The sequence below is a fragment of the Poecilia latipinna genome, unplaced genomic scaffold (genome assembly GCF_001443285.1).
Source record: "Poecilia latipinna isolate Pla-1442-1.1 unplaced genomic scaffold, P_latipinna-1.0 Scaffold865, whole genome shotgun sequence".
NCBI classification, from domain to species: Eukaryota; Metazoa; Chordata; class Actinopteri; order Cyprinodontiformes; family Poeciliidae; genus Poecilia; species Poecilia latipinna.
In genome coordinates, this window is record NW_015113481.1 from 117,296 (window position 1) to 132,446 (window position 15,151).

Genomic DNA, 15,151 nt, shown 5'->3' on the forward strand with positions numbered 1-15,151 from the left:
GGGAGTAGTGAAACCTGGGACCACTTTAAAGTGTGAGAGACATGCTGTAAGAAAACATCTTGGTCGCTGTCACTAGCTAGCGGGACTAGCTGTTAGCTTCAGCATCTTCTAGCTATCTATGCTAACTGAAGCCGCCATGATAGTTTTCTACAGGAGCCTTGTAACAGGACCTTTCTGTGAAAATCCCAAACTGTACCCAATCAGGTTAACGGAGTACGGATGTCTAAAATACAGAAGAAAACTAAAATTAACGTCACTAAATGTTACTCTTGTGTTTCCATGTTGGCTTCACATTGAAAACGAAACTTTGCTCTGCTGCCCCCGAGAGGCCAAAACGTGATTTATTTATACTTTAAGCAAATAGAATAATGTAACATCCAACATTACAGGTTACAGCATTTGACTTCAACAAAGCACATTAGCTTAAAAACAAACAAAACAAAACAAAACAAAACAAAAAAAACAATTACACAGCAGTTGGGGTCTTGGAGTTGAAACAAGGGGCCAACGCATCTCAGCTCATTTAGTACACCTTTTTTTTTTCTACCACACAAACCCAAAGGTGTCGATGGTGTGCTCTCTGTTTGAGTCACTAGCAACATTTTTATTCCTCTGTTGAATCCAGATGCGGGTCTCGTCATGTGCCGATCGGGCTCCTTTTCCGTGATGATTCAGTGCCGACTGCTCTGCACCATCAAACTAGCGACTTTTCACTTTGAATCAAACCCGTAGCACTTTAAACAACACCGCGCATGACTGAGACTACTGTATTCGCATGCTTCGAGGCCTCTTGTCTCTTCGGCGCACATGAAAACGGCACTCACTGGAGGTGCAAAAACGGTTCTGCACACGCAAGAAAGAAAGCAGCTGTGTTCTCACATACAAAAACGCACAGAAGCTGTTGCAACCCCTGTCCCAGTTCTCCACTCTCAGATTTGCAGGAGGAAATCCTGAGAAGGAGATAAAAGAATGCAACTGTTCAGTCTTATCTGGGACATCAGAGCTGAAAATCTGCAGGTGCTTTGCCTAATGCTGATAAATTTTCTGGAACTGACAGAAGCATTTAACCGCTGCAGTTTATTTTAAATGCACAGCTTTGAATTTCAGTTCAGTCTCTTCCCCCCCAGCTGGTCCACAGCTCTAATGTTTTTAATATGAAAAGAGGGCAAGCGGTAGATTGGGTTCTGACTAAATTGATTAGCTATTATTAGCATTTTGTCGGCATCATTTGGCAGGTTTCATGTGATGAAAGAGCTGTGCCAAGCCAAACTTTGATACTACAAATGAAAATAAAAACATAAATACAGCATTTGTCAAATATCAAAGTATTTCTTTAGCTCATGTACTAAAATGTCTGTCACTTGCAACTTAAGAGTGAGGTGACTGATATAATGAGATATATGGAAGACTACTGAGGGAAAACAGAAGAGAACCAAGAATGGATCCCTGGGTAACACCAGGTCAGATTGGACAAGTATGGATGTTAAAAACCAAAAGTAAAACTTCTTCAAGTGGTTAGGGCCTTCAAATTACTTTTCAAATTTGTGACTATAAAATACTTAGATGTTAGCTGGTCTTGTTCTAAGTGCACAATAAGATAAGTACATACAAATGGCAACAAATTGATTTATAATCAAAGTGTTCAAGCTGGAATGTCACTTCAAAACATTTTGAACCTAAAGTTGAGGAGCAATTACAGTCCTTAGATATTTTGATAACATTTCTCACATGTTAACAAGACCACAGGGCTTTGCATACTTGGATATATAAATGACCAAAAGATTCTGCAAATACAACAAACACAGCAGGCATTTTGCTTTCTGATTATGCTGTTGTCATGTTTTACCTCTAAACTGAGCTGGAGGACTGATCAGACAGGAAAGGTGGAGTCCTGTTGTTGCATCCCTCTTGAGTCTGATTTGTTAAGTGAGCATTTCTAAAAGACTCTGGGTGTCCCCCTAAAAAACAACAACAAAAAACAACAATCAAAAACAAGATACAGTATAATTTTATGATGACACAGGAAGTCCCATCGGTTCACCAAAGCACACTTTCACGTCTCAAATTTCCATTGTGTAGCTGCGTCTAACCTGTGTCTGGTGTTCACACACATTCTCTGAGCCACAGATTAAATCAGCGTCTGCCCTGCTGTCGACTGTTTTTATGTTTACTGTTAAACCGGTACGGTCTGTGCCGAGATGCAGGGTGACATAGTTTCATTTCTGTGGTTGCAAACTGATCTTGCCTTTGGCAAACGTCTGCATATCTTTGGATAACTTTCATTTACACAACCAAACACAAGGAAATGTTTCTAACTGCCTAATCTGTTTCTCTCGAAGCAAAAAATATGAAAGTGGGGGTATTAAGTAAAATTGACATTTTTAAGCTTTACATCATGTTATAATGCTATTTTGCCTTTAAAAACACACCTGGAGTGTGGCTTTGATTCATTCGTGCATGTTTGAGAAATCCTTTTATCTCTTTGTAGCAACCGTTCAGGGATGGCTAAGCGTTTGCTCTCACCAAGCACCGCCTATTTACCCAAAGCCCCTCCCTTGTACATGACCCGGCTCAGCTCTTCCAGACTAGCCAGCAGCAATTATCAAACACCTGGTGAAACTTCCTGTCTATTGAGCTCATTACAGGAGCTACTTCTCACTGCAATGCTCCTAAGAATGTTTATAAACTGCATAATGGAGGAGAACTGGTGTAATAACGAAGGCAGCGTTTCAGAAAGAGCAGAAGCTTCTTAAAGAGACAGAGGCCCAATTTCAAGGCATCAAATTGCAAAGTGAAATTTCTTTTAAGTCATGTTTGATATACACAGCTTTTCTTTATAACTGAAGATAAAATCAGTCATATTTTCACCACATTATTCATTCATAAATGAATGTTCACTTTTTTACTCCTAATAAAAATCACCTTTGAAAACCTGAAATTTCCATTAATATTTCTTATTTTTCTATATTTGTTTGCTGATCTGAAACATTCCCAAAAGGGCGATTCTTGTTTTCTTTTTATAACACTCTGATATGTTCTGTCAGTCAACAGGTCTGTGTCATTATCTGACCAGACTTGCTTCCTGCATTTACCTGTATATGTGTAAATGCACCACAGTCCCCCCATTAAACTGACTCCAACCAGAAAAGCTGCAAAGACGATTCCCATCAGCAGCCCTTCGTGCAACACAAACCCTGCAGACAAGAGCATGAGGCAAGTTAAACTGCGGTTCAGTGAAAGTATTTATCAGACGATACTCACTGCTGCTCTCTGGACTCAGACTCTTCGTTCTTTCACCAGCAGTCGGTTCCAGTTTGGTTACCAGTGAGCTAATGGGCCGGGTGACCACCATGGGCCTGGAGAGGTTTCTGATCTCACACTGACATTGGAATACAGGACAGAGTCAGGAGTTCACCACACACCTGACCTAAAATATTAGGTTATATAAAAAAACGCATAAATAGGGGTGGATGATACGGACTTAAAGTTTTATTGCAATATTTCGAGGTACAATCGTGACAACGGTAAAAGCAGTCAATAGTTCCTATCATCACTTTTATCGTTATCGCAATAGTACCGCTAAAATATTGTGATAAAACTGTAAGTTCATATCGCCCACCCTCATAAGGAACTTTATTCTATGCTTTTTTTTAAACCTGATGTCTGGATGATCCTGGAACAAGTGGGGGGATCGGAACCCCACTCTGGCAGCTATTCGCCTCCTGTGTGGTCTCTTCTTCTGCTCTGTCAGGGAGACAAAGGAGGAGGCTGCAGTGGACGAACTGCATGGACTCGTTATAAACCGGCCGCAGGACGAAGCTAAATCTCAACAGTTGCGTTTTTTCCGAATCTCCCACATTTGGCGAGCCGTCGTCTGTTGCCGAGAATCTTCTCCCACTGCGGTCGTTTTTGTCCCCCTCACGTCCGACGTCTTCCTCCTCTTCGCCGTAAGCGTCTTCGTCCTCGTCACCACCTGCCTTTACGACGAGCCTGACGGAGGGATCCGAGGAGCAGCCGCCACTTATCACGGTCCAGAAGGGAGATTTCTTCGGGTCGGACTGGGGAGATACAAAACACGACTCCACTTGCACGGCGTCTGTGAGGGAGGCTTTGGCAGAAATCTGCAACGAGATAGACTTCGAATTAAGAAACTTTCATAGAAGTTTAGAAGCAAAACATAAATAAAAAAATATATATACATATTTGAATTAGCGCTGAAATGATTAATCTGATTAATCGTGACTAATCATCTATCTTAATGATTGTCAACTCATATTTAGTAATTCATTTATCGTTAACTGGAGTACACGGTTAAGGAAAGGGGCTATATTTAATGCAAAATATACACAATTTGCATTAAATCTCCTATTAAGCATCTGTTGCTATTCAATTATCAATTGGTTAGTGAAAAAAATAATATCACCAGATCAGCCCTACACTATACTGATTTTAAATAAAAGAAAAGAAATGAGATTTTCACATGCTGATGTTCGGAGGATTATTTTTAGCTGCAGATGCTACAAATGAGCGCTCACCAACGGAATGCTGCTATTGCATTTTAAGCAATTAAATGTTTATTTACCTATTTATAAAAGGAAAATTCAAGTATTTTTTGCATCTTTTAGTTTATTTCTAATATTGTGTAAAAATGGTTAAATAAAAAATTCCACGGAATGTGCAATTTTTTTTTATCAGATTAATCAATTAATTGTCAGAATAATTGATTATTAAAATGTTCGTTTTCTTTATCTGAAATCTTGACGTTCAATAAGCTGCCGGGGAAGCTTATTGAACGTCCCCGGCGTTCAATAACTTTTTTGTTAACATAACAAAAAAGTTATGTTAACATAACTTTTTTTTTTGTTATGTTAACAAAAAAAATAGTCGGACCGGCGCAGAGACCTCGACAAAGACGCGGTGGTCAGCGGTGATGACACACGGCCCGGTCCACGTCCGCTTGTAGCTGTCGGTGACAAAGAGCCTCAGCTGCAGAGCGGGGCCTGATGTGAGTACGGGGACCAGCAGATGGTGGGGAGTCGGGGCTGACTCTGGACCCCGCCGTGCCCCCCGCGCGAACCGTCCAATCAGAGGAAGGGTCACGTTGTCATCATCAGGAGCAGATTTTGAGGGGCTGGTGGCAAAGCAGCTTATCTGACAGGGAAAATGAGAAAAACAGGTGAGTTCTTCTAAAAGTACTGATGCGCTTTAAAAAAATGTGAGTTTTGCTTATTAGTTGGGATAGATGAACACCTATAGGACGGCAGCATTGTGAGGTGAAAGAAAAATAAAACATGTTTTTTTTTCTTATAAACTAAGATCTGATAAGTGTGGTGTGCATTTATGTTTAATCCATGTAATCTGCTACCATTAAATAAAATCTAGTGAAACTATGTTCCTTCTAAAGTCACCTAAACTGTAAACAGAGTTCACACTGGCAATTTTTCATCTGCATAAAAACCAACAGCCCACCATAAAACACGGTGGTGGCAGCATCATGCTGCAAGTAAAATTAGGAAAGCTGGACAGAGTCTGTGGAAAGACATGACAGTTGACGTTCGTCCAATCAGATTGATCCTCAACTATTTAACAAAGAAATTAAAAATTAAAAATCCTCACTTTTCACAAATATTTCTCTGTTTCCAGTCTGGTTTCAGTCAGTATATCAAATAAAATCCCAAAGAAAGACAGTAAAGTAAAAACTGTAAGTAAATGATTCAATGTAGCCTGCTGGGTTTCCTTTGATTAAAATCTTTTAAAAAATACTTTGAATACTTTGAGCCTACTGCACTGTTTGATAACCGGGACCATTTAGATTTATGTAAGAGACGATATTTGTTGTGAATTGGTGCTATATAAACAAATTGAACTGAAACTGAACTGGAAGATTTTTTTTTAACACTTCAATGAACTTTTGAAAGAACTCACATGTACGCCAAAGGTCCTGTTCTCTCCGTGTGCAGCGACGCTCTGCGGCTGGGCTCGCCATAGCAACAACTGATCATAAAACAGAATAAACACACACTATCAAAACATAAACACAAAAAACAACTCAACTTTAAGTTCTCTCATGTTTGGGGATTATCTGAGGTAACTTTCAGTAAGGTTTCACTATTTAATTTATTCATCAACGGCACCAAAAGCAACAATTAAGACCATATAAACAGGAAAATATATTTTATGTAACACCACAATTAGTTTTGCTTTTTAAAAAAATATTTTTCTTTGCTTTTTGCCTCTGAACTGACATCATCTTCCCAACTATTTGCCTCCTTTAATAAGATCCACTTTTAGTCCTCAGCGAATTCAGTGACTTTCTGGTCAACATGACATGGGGCACGAGTCACAAAAGGCCAGTCGATACATTAGACAGAACATTAGGCACAGCAGCAGACGTCTAATGGCTGATGAAGATGAATAATAAAACACTGCTGGTGTCACTGCTACAGCTGATCATTGCTCAGAAAAACTGACAGTAAAGTTCCCAATACGTAAAAATAAAATGATGTAAAGCGTAAAGTTTCTTCCTCCTCTAGAGGTTGGTCAACCAATGCCTTGTCTCCAATCTTAAACCACTATAAAAAAATGTAGTGCTTCTTTTGCTTAGTGATACTTATATAAATATGTTTATATAAGTAATACACACATTATATGAAATGCTAAAAAAAAGCATCTGAATCAAGTTCTGTTCCACTCAAACAAGTGAGTTTCAACCAACAATAAAATGTTAGCAAAATCTCTGATCTTAGTAAGTGGGCTGGCATTTATTGTAAGAAAACAGACTCCAAATGGCTCTTAATAATATGGCTGAAAAAGTGAGGAATCAATAATAATAAAAAAAGAGAGATATAACAAATCCAGGTTTTGGCAGTTTTTAATTTTTCAGTGGAATAATTTCCACAACAGAAATGTACATAATATTTGGGATAATATCATGTAAAATCAACTTTGAGCTTTTAATAATATTATAATATTATTCTGTCATCAATAACACGTCTAGAGTGGCAACCATTCAGCTGTGCAAAATGCCTGGCTGGGCATAGCTCCGCCTCTGAGCCTCACAGAGCAGCATGACTTCCTGACTCAGCTCCTTCAGACTAGCCAACAACAATTAGCAAACACCTGGTGGGCCTGCCCGTCTGCTGAGCTGTTATAGCAGGGGTGGCCAAGTCCAGTCCTCGAGAGCCACCATCCTGCAAGTTTTAGAAATATCCTTACTCCAACAGACCGGGATCAGCTCTACAGAGGCCTGATAACGAACCAGTCATTTGATTCAGGTGTGTTGAAGCAGGGATGCATCTGAAACTTGCAGGATGGTGGCTCTCGAGGACTGGACTTGGCCACCCCTGTGTTATAGAAGCTACTTCTCAGTGCAATGCTAATAAAAATGTCAAGGGGTTAACATAAGGAGCCATGTTGTGATGACTTCCTGAAGGTGGAGTTTCAGAAGGAGCAGGGGTTTCTTAAAGAGACAGATGCCCAATTTCAAGGTGTTAAATTAGGAAGTAAAATTTCTTTTAAGTCATATTTTATATATAGAGCACTTTTATAACAACTGAAGCTAACATAGTTATTTGCTGATGCTATAAAATGGCACTATGGGCCTGGAAAACTCAAAATACTGTCCCTATAAAATGATTTTCTGTTCATTTGCACCACCACCATATCTGTTGTTTTCTGTAAAATTATTCATACACCCTGAATCTTTTTTCATGTTACAACTACAGATGTCAATGTACTGTTTATTATGTAGTAAACCAAAAATAAAGCAATATTTATTATAAAAGAGAAAGTTTTGAGTATTTTTTAAAACAAATTTGAAAAAGCGGAGACGATACATTTTAGATTACATCTGCAGGGATGTGTCTCTACTTCCTTACAGAGAATCTGTATTTAGGATGTAAAAGAATGATGTTGTTTTTTTCATCATGCTGAGCACACTCTGAGAAACTCTCACCATGTTTTTGTACAGCACCCCTCTGGGCTGTTCCTGCAGAATCCCCTCAGTTCCGCAGAAAATGATCGGCAGCGCTAACAGGAAGTGGCTCCCATTCGACATGGCCTGGCATCTCTGGTCCCGCAGCGTCATGGCAACAGCTGGCAAAGACAAGCTCTGGAGGAGACAACCCAGGGAATCCATTTAACTACAAACACACAGGACAAAATTCAGATCTGAACCAGTAGAAAAGCTTCAACTGGCACCAGGCAGTCACAGCTGAAACCAAAATGTTTACATACATTGTATGGAGTAAAAAAAAAAAAAAACTTTATTGTTTAGGTCAGTTAGAGTTATCAAAATTATTTCTATTTGCTAAGACTACTACACATCTACAGGATTTAGAATAAAACAGGTGATGAGTTTCTTTCTAATCAGTAATAAACTAAAGTATAAGCTAGAATTAACATTTAATTAACTTAAATGTTAATTCTGATGCTTACTTTCTGATTGGCTGACAGACAAACTCATAAAGCTGCTTTGCTCTTCAGACTAGCTTAGCTAGCAGGAAATGGAAAAGTTTCTGACAAGGACGCTGCCACAACCCCCCCATAAAACTATGAGAATAAAATCAGTTTTCATGTGATTAAAATAAAATATTACATATCTTCTTTTAATCAAAAGGCAGATTGTGATGAAAAATGGTATTATTTGGCTATAAAGTCATAATATATTATGTGATAATAAAATTTTCCTACTCATGGCCATCTAAAATCAGACTGTATGAAGTTAGCATTTATGCTAAGTGAATGTAATAGAATAGTGATTAAAAAAAATTCTAAATCTTGATGTTTTTTACATATTTTGGAGAATTACTCAACATATTGATGTAGACAGACAGCCTATCTTTAGTGAAATAAAACATTCATCGGAACAATTAACTTCTATGTTTGAAGACCTTGAGTTTTTGTTGGTCCACCGTCACACTGAGGAGCCCGCCATCGCAGTTCACCACTGGTAATCTCTCTTGGACTGAAGGGACCAAAAAGAAGACAGGAAGGCAGAGATGGAAGAGCTCAGATTTTACAAACAATAAATCTGATCTGTACCTTAAAGCAACAGTACGTACAACCGGGAAGCTGGAGAATGTGATCAAGGAAACCCAGGTAAATAAAAGCCAATGCAAATGTGCGCAGAACTTTGTCGCGCGTCATCATCCTCACATTACTTCCTGTCATCTTCTTCTTTGTGGTTTCCGCTAGTAGTAACATCCGGTTGTTGATCATGTGACTTGTGTGTTGTGTATAAAAGTGTTTCTGTTGCAGTTTTGCAAAATAAATAGATTTCTGAAAGGGCCGAACAACCCACCATTTTCTTTATTGTTTTTTTTTTAATTGAGTGAATTCCTTTGAGTGAATTTATTTTCAAAACGTCAAATTGCCCAATTATATGGGCAATGGAAACGTAGCTAATGTGGGCAAGATTTCCATGTATGGGTATTATATGGGTTGAATAATGGGCCTAAGATATGACTCTCCTCAGGTTACATAATGGCCATATATTCATTTTTTTTGTTGGTGCAGAACAAATCAGAATCTAAGGAGAGATCATTATCAGTCTTACATTATATTGCATGATGCATACATTACATAGATTAATCACACAAACAGGTGTTTTTTTTTGTCATAATTTTTGTTAATTATGATGTTTTTCTGCTTATGGCTGATGAAAACACGACATTTTAAGATTAGAATATCACATCGCTCAATAAAAGACATTTGTAATAAAGAAATCTGGCCTTAAAGAGTGTTTAAAACCCCCTAAAAAGTTGTTATTCTCAAAGGTGACGGACATGTATCTGTCAAATAAGCTTCATATATTCGTATATTCTAGTTTACTGAGTAGGACGGCACATAACAAAAGAGACAGAAGGAACCTACTTGTCCCACTTTCTGCCAGCTGGATCACAAAGCGATTGGCCAGCTCAGCCTCAGTGTACGACCTAATGTCGGTGTAGCCGCTCTCAGTGGCCCAAACCAGAGGACCAGAGCCAGCAGACGGCTCAGATAAGAGCCTGCTGGACATGGTTACGTTGGGCTCTGGTGGAAACGGCAACGAGACACTATTGGAGGACTGAAATGAAAGAAATTACAAGCATTAACTGTACATGTGGTCGGGCACACTGCAAAGAAGTTTTAATCTAGTTTCTAGTGCAAATATCTTAAAACACTTGTAATAAGACAAAACAAGCCTGAAATAACTTTTCAGTAGCATAAAGGAGAATAGGACAAAACTAACTTATAAGTAACTTTTCAGTAAGAAATAGGAGATTGTTTTATGTCAATAATTCCTTAATATTGATGAAAAAGTACTTGTGAAATAATAACTAGTACTTTTTCACAAGTATAAAGGAATTATTGACTTAAAACAAGCTCCTATTTCTTACTGAAAAGTTACTTATAAGTTAGTTTTGTCCTATTTCAAGTGAACTAAGATATTTGCACTAGAATCTAGTCCAAAACTAATTAGTAAGATTCTGTGTTTTTGCAGTGAATGAACTGTAATTATATTTTTATTCCTGCATGTTAAATCTGTCAGCTCAACTGGCTGTTATATTAGATCATGTAAAATGTGATTCGAGCCTTACGTGAACAGAGACGTGACCCCTGATCTCTGTGGCTGTAATCACCCAGGTGACTGGGACCGAGCTGCTCAGAACCAGAATAACCTCGTGGGGTTCTGAAGTGGCCACCGGGGGCACCAGAGAGACCGTGACGTTGCCCTGCAGAGAGCTGAGAGAAAACGATGCTTCGTTTTGTTTCCTTGTAAGTTCAACAGAACAACATCGGATCTTAACTCCGGACCCACCCTCTGATCCAGGATCCTGTTGAACGCAGCCTGATTACATGGACTTCAGGACTGGCCTCGCTCCCTCTGGGATAGCTGCAGCCCTTCACTGTTTGCGGCTGCAGGTCAGAGGTCATGTAATTAGGAAACAGGAAGGAGGACTGAAGCTGGCACACAGCAGGAAGGGTCGGATCTGTGACACAGAGCCAAAGCAAGAGAGAATTATTTATTTATTTTTTACACTCCAAAAATCTGGAACTAACTTCCAGAAAACTGCAAAACCGCCGAAACATCGACGTCCTTTAAATCAAGGCTAAAAACTCACCTGTTTACATTTGACTTTAATTCAAAATAACTGTAACATTTATTAAAAAAAAACAAAAACTAACGTACATTTAATGATGAATACTGTTGATGATTTTCACAAACTTTGATGTTTGTTTCGTAAGTGTGTTATGATTTTATCATGTAAAGCACTTTGCTTTGGTTGCTAAAATGTGCTACACAATTAAACACGCCCTTACTTTAATGAACTTAATTTCACAAAATATTTCTCAACAAACTCCCAAAGAGGGGAAATGATTGCTGAGTCACTGCACTGACGTGAAATTTAACAATTTATCCTCAAAACATAAGCTTTCAAATAACGTTGACCCACTGCTAATGACTCCAGTGCAAACCACATTATTGCAATGATTTCTGTACAATTAAAATTACACGTGAATAACTTTGTTCACATGATACGTCATTAAAACTCACACCGCACCGTCATGCTCAAACTACTTCCTGTCTTCTTTGTGGTTTCCTCCAGTAAGAATGTCCGGTTGTTGATCATGTGACTCGTGCGATTTGAAAAAAGTGTTTCCATTGAAATTTCGTGAAATAAACCAATTTCAATACAGCTTAAAAAACACCTCATCCAAGCAATAAAAAAAAACTTTTTATTGAAATCGAGTTTTTTCAAAATTGCTGTGTTTCCACTAAGCAAATTTATTTCCAAAATGTCAAATTGCACAAAAAAGTGGTTAATGGAAACGCAGCTAGTCGCTCCTGTGCTTACAACCTTTACTTCCAGGGTCTCGGTTCTTCTGTAATTTCTCCATAAACATAATCCATCCTGCATTAATAAAATAGCAACCCATTCGTTCTCAAAAGTCCTGACTTCAATCATTTTGAAGGTTGTCGTTACACTTTGTTTTTTAATTACAGTGTAGTTTCTCTCTCCCTCACCTTCTCCCAGGTGGATGTAAACTCGATTGCCCTGCTTCGCGTGGACCAGTGAGGACAGGTTGCCATGGTGCTTCATCGCCCAGCGGTGCAGCGTGTGGAGGCGAAAAGGTAACGAAGGAACTGTTTGAACGCTCAAGCGTAGATTCTGTGATTGGACGCTGGAGTTTGGAGACACCTAGCAGGTCATTTAAAAAAGGAGTCTGAAATCAAATATTTGTGATCATAGTCTTTTTTTTTTTTTTTCCTGCTCTTTCTGACTGACCTGCACCAGCACTGGGAAGTCAGGGGGCAGCAGCTCAGCCTCCAACCACCAGCTGACTGGAAGTATGGAGCTGAGCACCAGGTGGAGAGCCCTGAGAGGGCCGCTGGGCGGATTCAGAGGCTTCAGGAACACAGTCACCTAGAGATAGGAGAAAAAAACTGGTGTGAAAGATCGACAAAAATTGATCTATTTATAGAACCTTACAAAAAGTTTTATACGCCTTCACATTGGTCATATTTTGTCATTAAACTTTATTGCATTTTATTAGCACTTTATGTGATGCACCGTAAAGTTGAAAGGAAATCACAGTTTCAACAGTTTTCAAATTGTGGCATACATTGGTATTCAGCGTTCTTTACTTTGCTGCCTCTAAATTAAACCCAGTGCCACCAACTGGCTTCGGATGGCCAAAAATAATAATAAATGTGATTTAATGTGTGGAATTTATTATTAAATAGAAAAAAAAACTAAAAATAATTACCAATTTTATTTTGAAGTTTTAGCCCTCTTTCTATATTTATTTAATTGTCCTTGACAAATGAATAAATAACTTATGGAAAATGGCTAACCTGCTAGCTTTCTAGCTAACTAGCTAACGATGAAAGGTTGCTGCTCCGTCTGTCCCTCGGCCAATCAGTGAACAGCGTCACCCACCAAACCAGGGCCGAAGCAGGGACCTAAAAAGCAGGACCAGCCCCGGAAAAAAGCCGGTGGAAAAGGGGCTACCTTCTCCACTGGTTCATTGCTCACGGTTTTAATTAATTTCACAACACAACAGCCTTTACCACAATAGTAGGTAGTAATATTTATTTGCTTTTTATGAAGAAACATATCACTACATATCATATTGCGTTTTGTCAGTTTTAATTGTAGAAATGAGAAATACCGTCGTGTTTTAGAGATACTGAGCATGAATATTTTAAGCTGCAGACGGAAAACATCCAATTTCTCTCAGTTTATGAGAAACTGCGCGGTGTTTCTGTTGCTCAGGTGTTTCTGTACTGCAGTTCTGCAGTACAGAAACTGCACCCATCGTGTTTAACCCGTTAACAAATAAAATATCTTCTTATCATAACCCCATGAACATTTAAAGAAATGCATGCTCTTTTTTCACTTTTGTGGGCACACACCAGTGGGCATCACAAGACTGATAGACCGGCCCACCAGGTCGTGTTGTGGTTCCATTGACACTTTGCTCTATGCCTGTTAGGAGATGGAACCCAAATAACAAATAAAAATGGGTAGGGTGGTAAAGTGGAGTGTCCAATGGTTCCCTGACCCCTCCTGTTAAGCTGCGCACATCACTGCCAGTTCAGACTTGCGGGAATAATGCATTTAGTGCCCACAGATTTTTTTTTTTTCATAGCCCATGCTCACTGCGTGCTATTTTTACCCTTAGCAACAGTTGCCATTCTTCTGACAATGATGTCATCAGCATGACTTCAAATGATGTCTGTGTCATGAGGCCCTTCTGAGGATGACTTTATGATGTCATAGAGTCCATGACATAACCAACTGATCAGTTAATTCTCTGATCAGTTACCACAAATCAGTCGACACAAGATTCATTTGGACGTTTTAGCTCAGCACAATAAAGATGACTGACGAAAGCCCACAGAGGGAAATGGATGTGAGGCCTAAGGTCTCTTTTTGGACGAAAGTGAAGAAAACATTGTCAAACAAAGTCCATCCTGGTCAAAGAAGTCCAAATTACAAAAAAAGAGACTTTCTCAGCGAACTTCTGTGGGAAGTAATTGAAAAGGCTGCGGATGGACCAACTCTGCATCTTGTCCGACACACCTTTGAGGAACAACATAGCAAAATTTTGATCTTGCTTTTAAGAAAAACTGGAGATATAAATGTGGACATACTCTCGAAGGTGTCAGAAGAGCTCGGTGAAAGGATTTTCCAGAGTATTGCGAGAGATGCATTCCACTTTGCCAGTGGACTGCATTTAATCGCACTGCTCGATTACCCAGAAGGACACGAAGTTATTGTGGAAAAATTCAAAAAGCACCTGGAGAATCCCGTTGGTCCAAAGAAGATGTTAACGTCTACAAAGAGAAAGATCCGAAAGACTTTGTTTCCTACTGAGGACTTGTACGCAGATGAAAACTGCCTGAGTGAGGATTATACTCAGGCAACCATGGATCCTGAACAATTTTTGAGGGACGCAAACAGGATGGGCTTCAGACGTGGAACAGAAGACGAAAGGAGAGTTATGGTGGAAAAGATCCTTTGGACATTGATTTACAAATCCAGTAACAGTAACAGATCTAGCTATGGGGCTTACAAACAGAAGCACACCGAACCAGTCCAGAGAAAGCTTGCTCCAGAACTCTGGAAAGAAGTCAAAGATATCGATTTTGTGTTTTTTGAGAAAATGGAGAAAAAACTCTGCCGAGACATCTTGCAGCTTCTCTGTGGCAATGAAGATGTGGTTAGAGACGTGCTCTTCAAGATGATCAAAAGCGACAACTCAATTGTGATTTACAAGGTTGTAGAGTGCTTTAGAAGATCCCTGGCATGACCGCGGAAAATCAATCTCCAAGACACCTTTCTTCAAAAGGCATGGGGGCTCATCAAAAAGGCTACGTGTTGTGGAGACGATTCAGACGAAGAAGAGAGGCAAGAACCCGCCAAGAGTGGACCAAACGTTGTGTTTAGTCCACGCTTAGCTGGGCCTCTAAATTTGGTCGACTCAGAGGTCAGTACTGACTCGGAGGAGTCAGGGCCGGTCTCCGAGTCAGGACCTGCCTCAGAGTTAGGTCCCATCTCAAAGTCAGGACCTGTCTCAGAGTTAGGACCTGTCTCAGAGTTAGAACCTGTCTCTGCATCAGGACCTGCCTCAGAGTCAGAACAGACCTCTGAGACGGGAC

At 39.4% G+C, this 15,151-nt stretch overlaps 1 protein-coding gene across 3 annotated transcripts in view; it reads right to left on the reverse strand.

Moving 5' to 3' along the window:
- Positions 1-306: 306 nt before the first annotated feature.
- engl (endoglin, like) overlaps positions 307-15,151 on the reverse strand; it is a 20,089-nt gene continuing 5,244 nt past the window's right edge. For all 3 annotated transcript variants that reach the window (XM_015048179.1, XM_015048178.1, XM_015048177.1), the window contains exons 4-17: positions 12,273-12,410; positions 12,011-12,185; positions 10,802-10,973; positions 10,581-10,725; positions 9,874-10,066; positions 8,892-8,965; positions 7,955-8,110; positions 5,926-5,994; positions 4,903-5,151; positions 3,657-4,121; positions 3,262-3,379; positions 3,093-3,194; positions 1,847-1,958; positions 307-950 (exon numbers count right to left, since the gene is read on the reverse strand). In XM_015048179.1, coding sequence (XP_014903665.1) covers positions 1,849-1,958; positions 3,093-3,194; positions 3,262-3,379; positions 3,657-4,121; positions 4,903-5,151; positions 5,926-5,994; positions 7,955-8,110; positions 8,892-8,965; positions 9,874-10,066; positions 10,581-10,725; positions 10,802-10,973; positions 12,011-12,185; positions 12,273-12,410 — 2,166 coding nt within the window. In that variant the 3' untranslated portion in view covers positions 307-950; positions 1,847-1,848. The remainder of the gene's footprint in view (positions 951-1,846; positions 1,959-3,092; positions 3,195-3,261; positions 3,380-3,656; positions 4,122-4,902; positions 5,152-5,925; positions 5,995-7,954; positions 8,111-8,891; positions 8,966-9,873; positions 10,067-10,580; positions 10,726-10,801; positions 10,974-12,010; positions 12,186-12,272; positions 12,411-15,151) is intronic.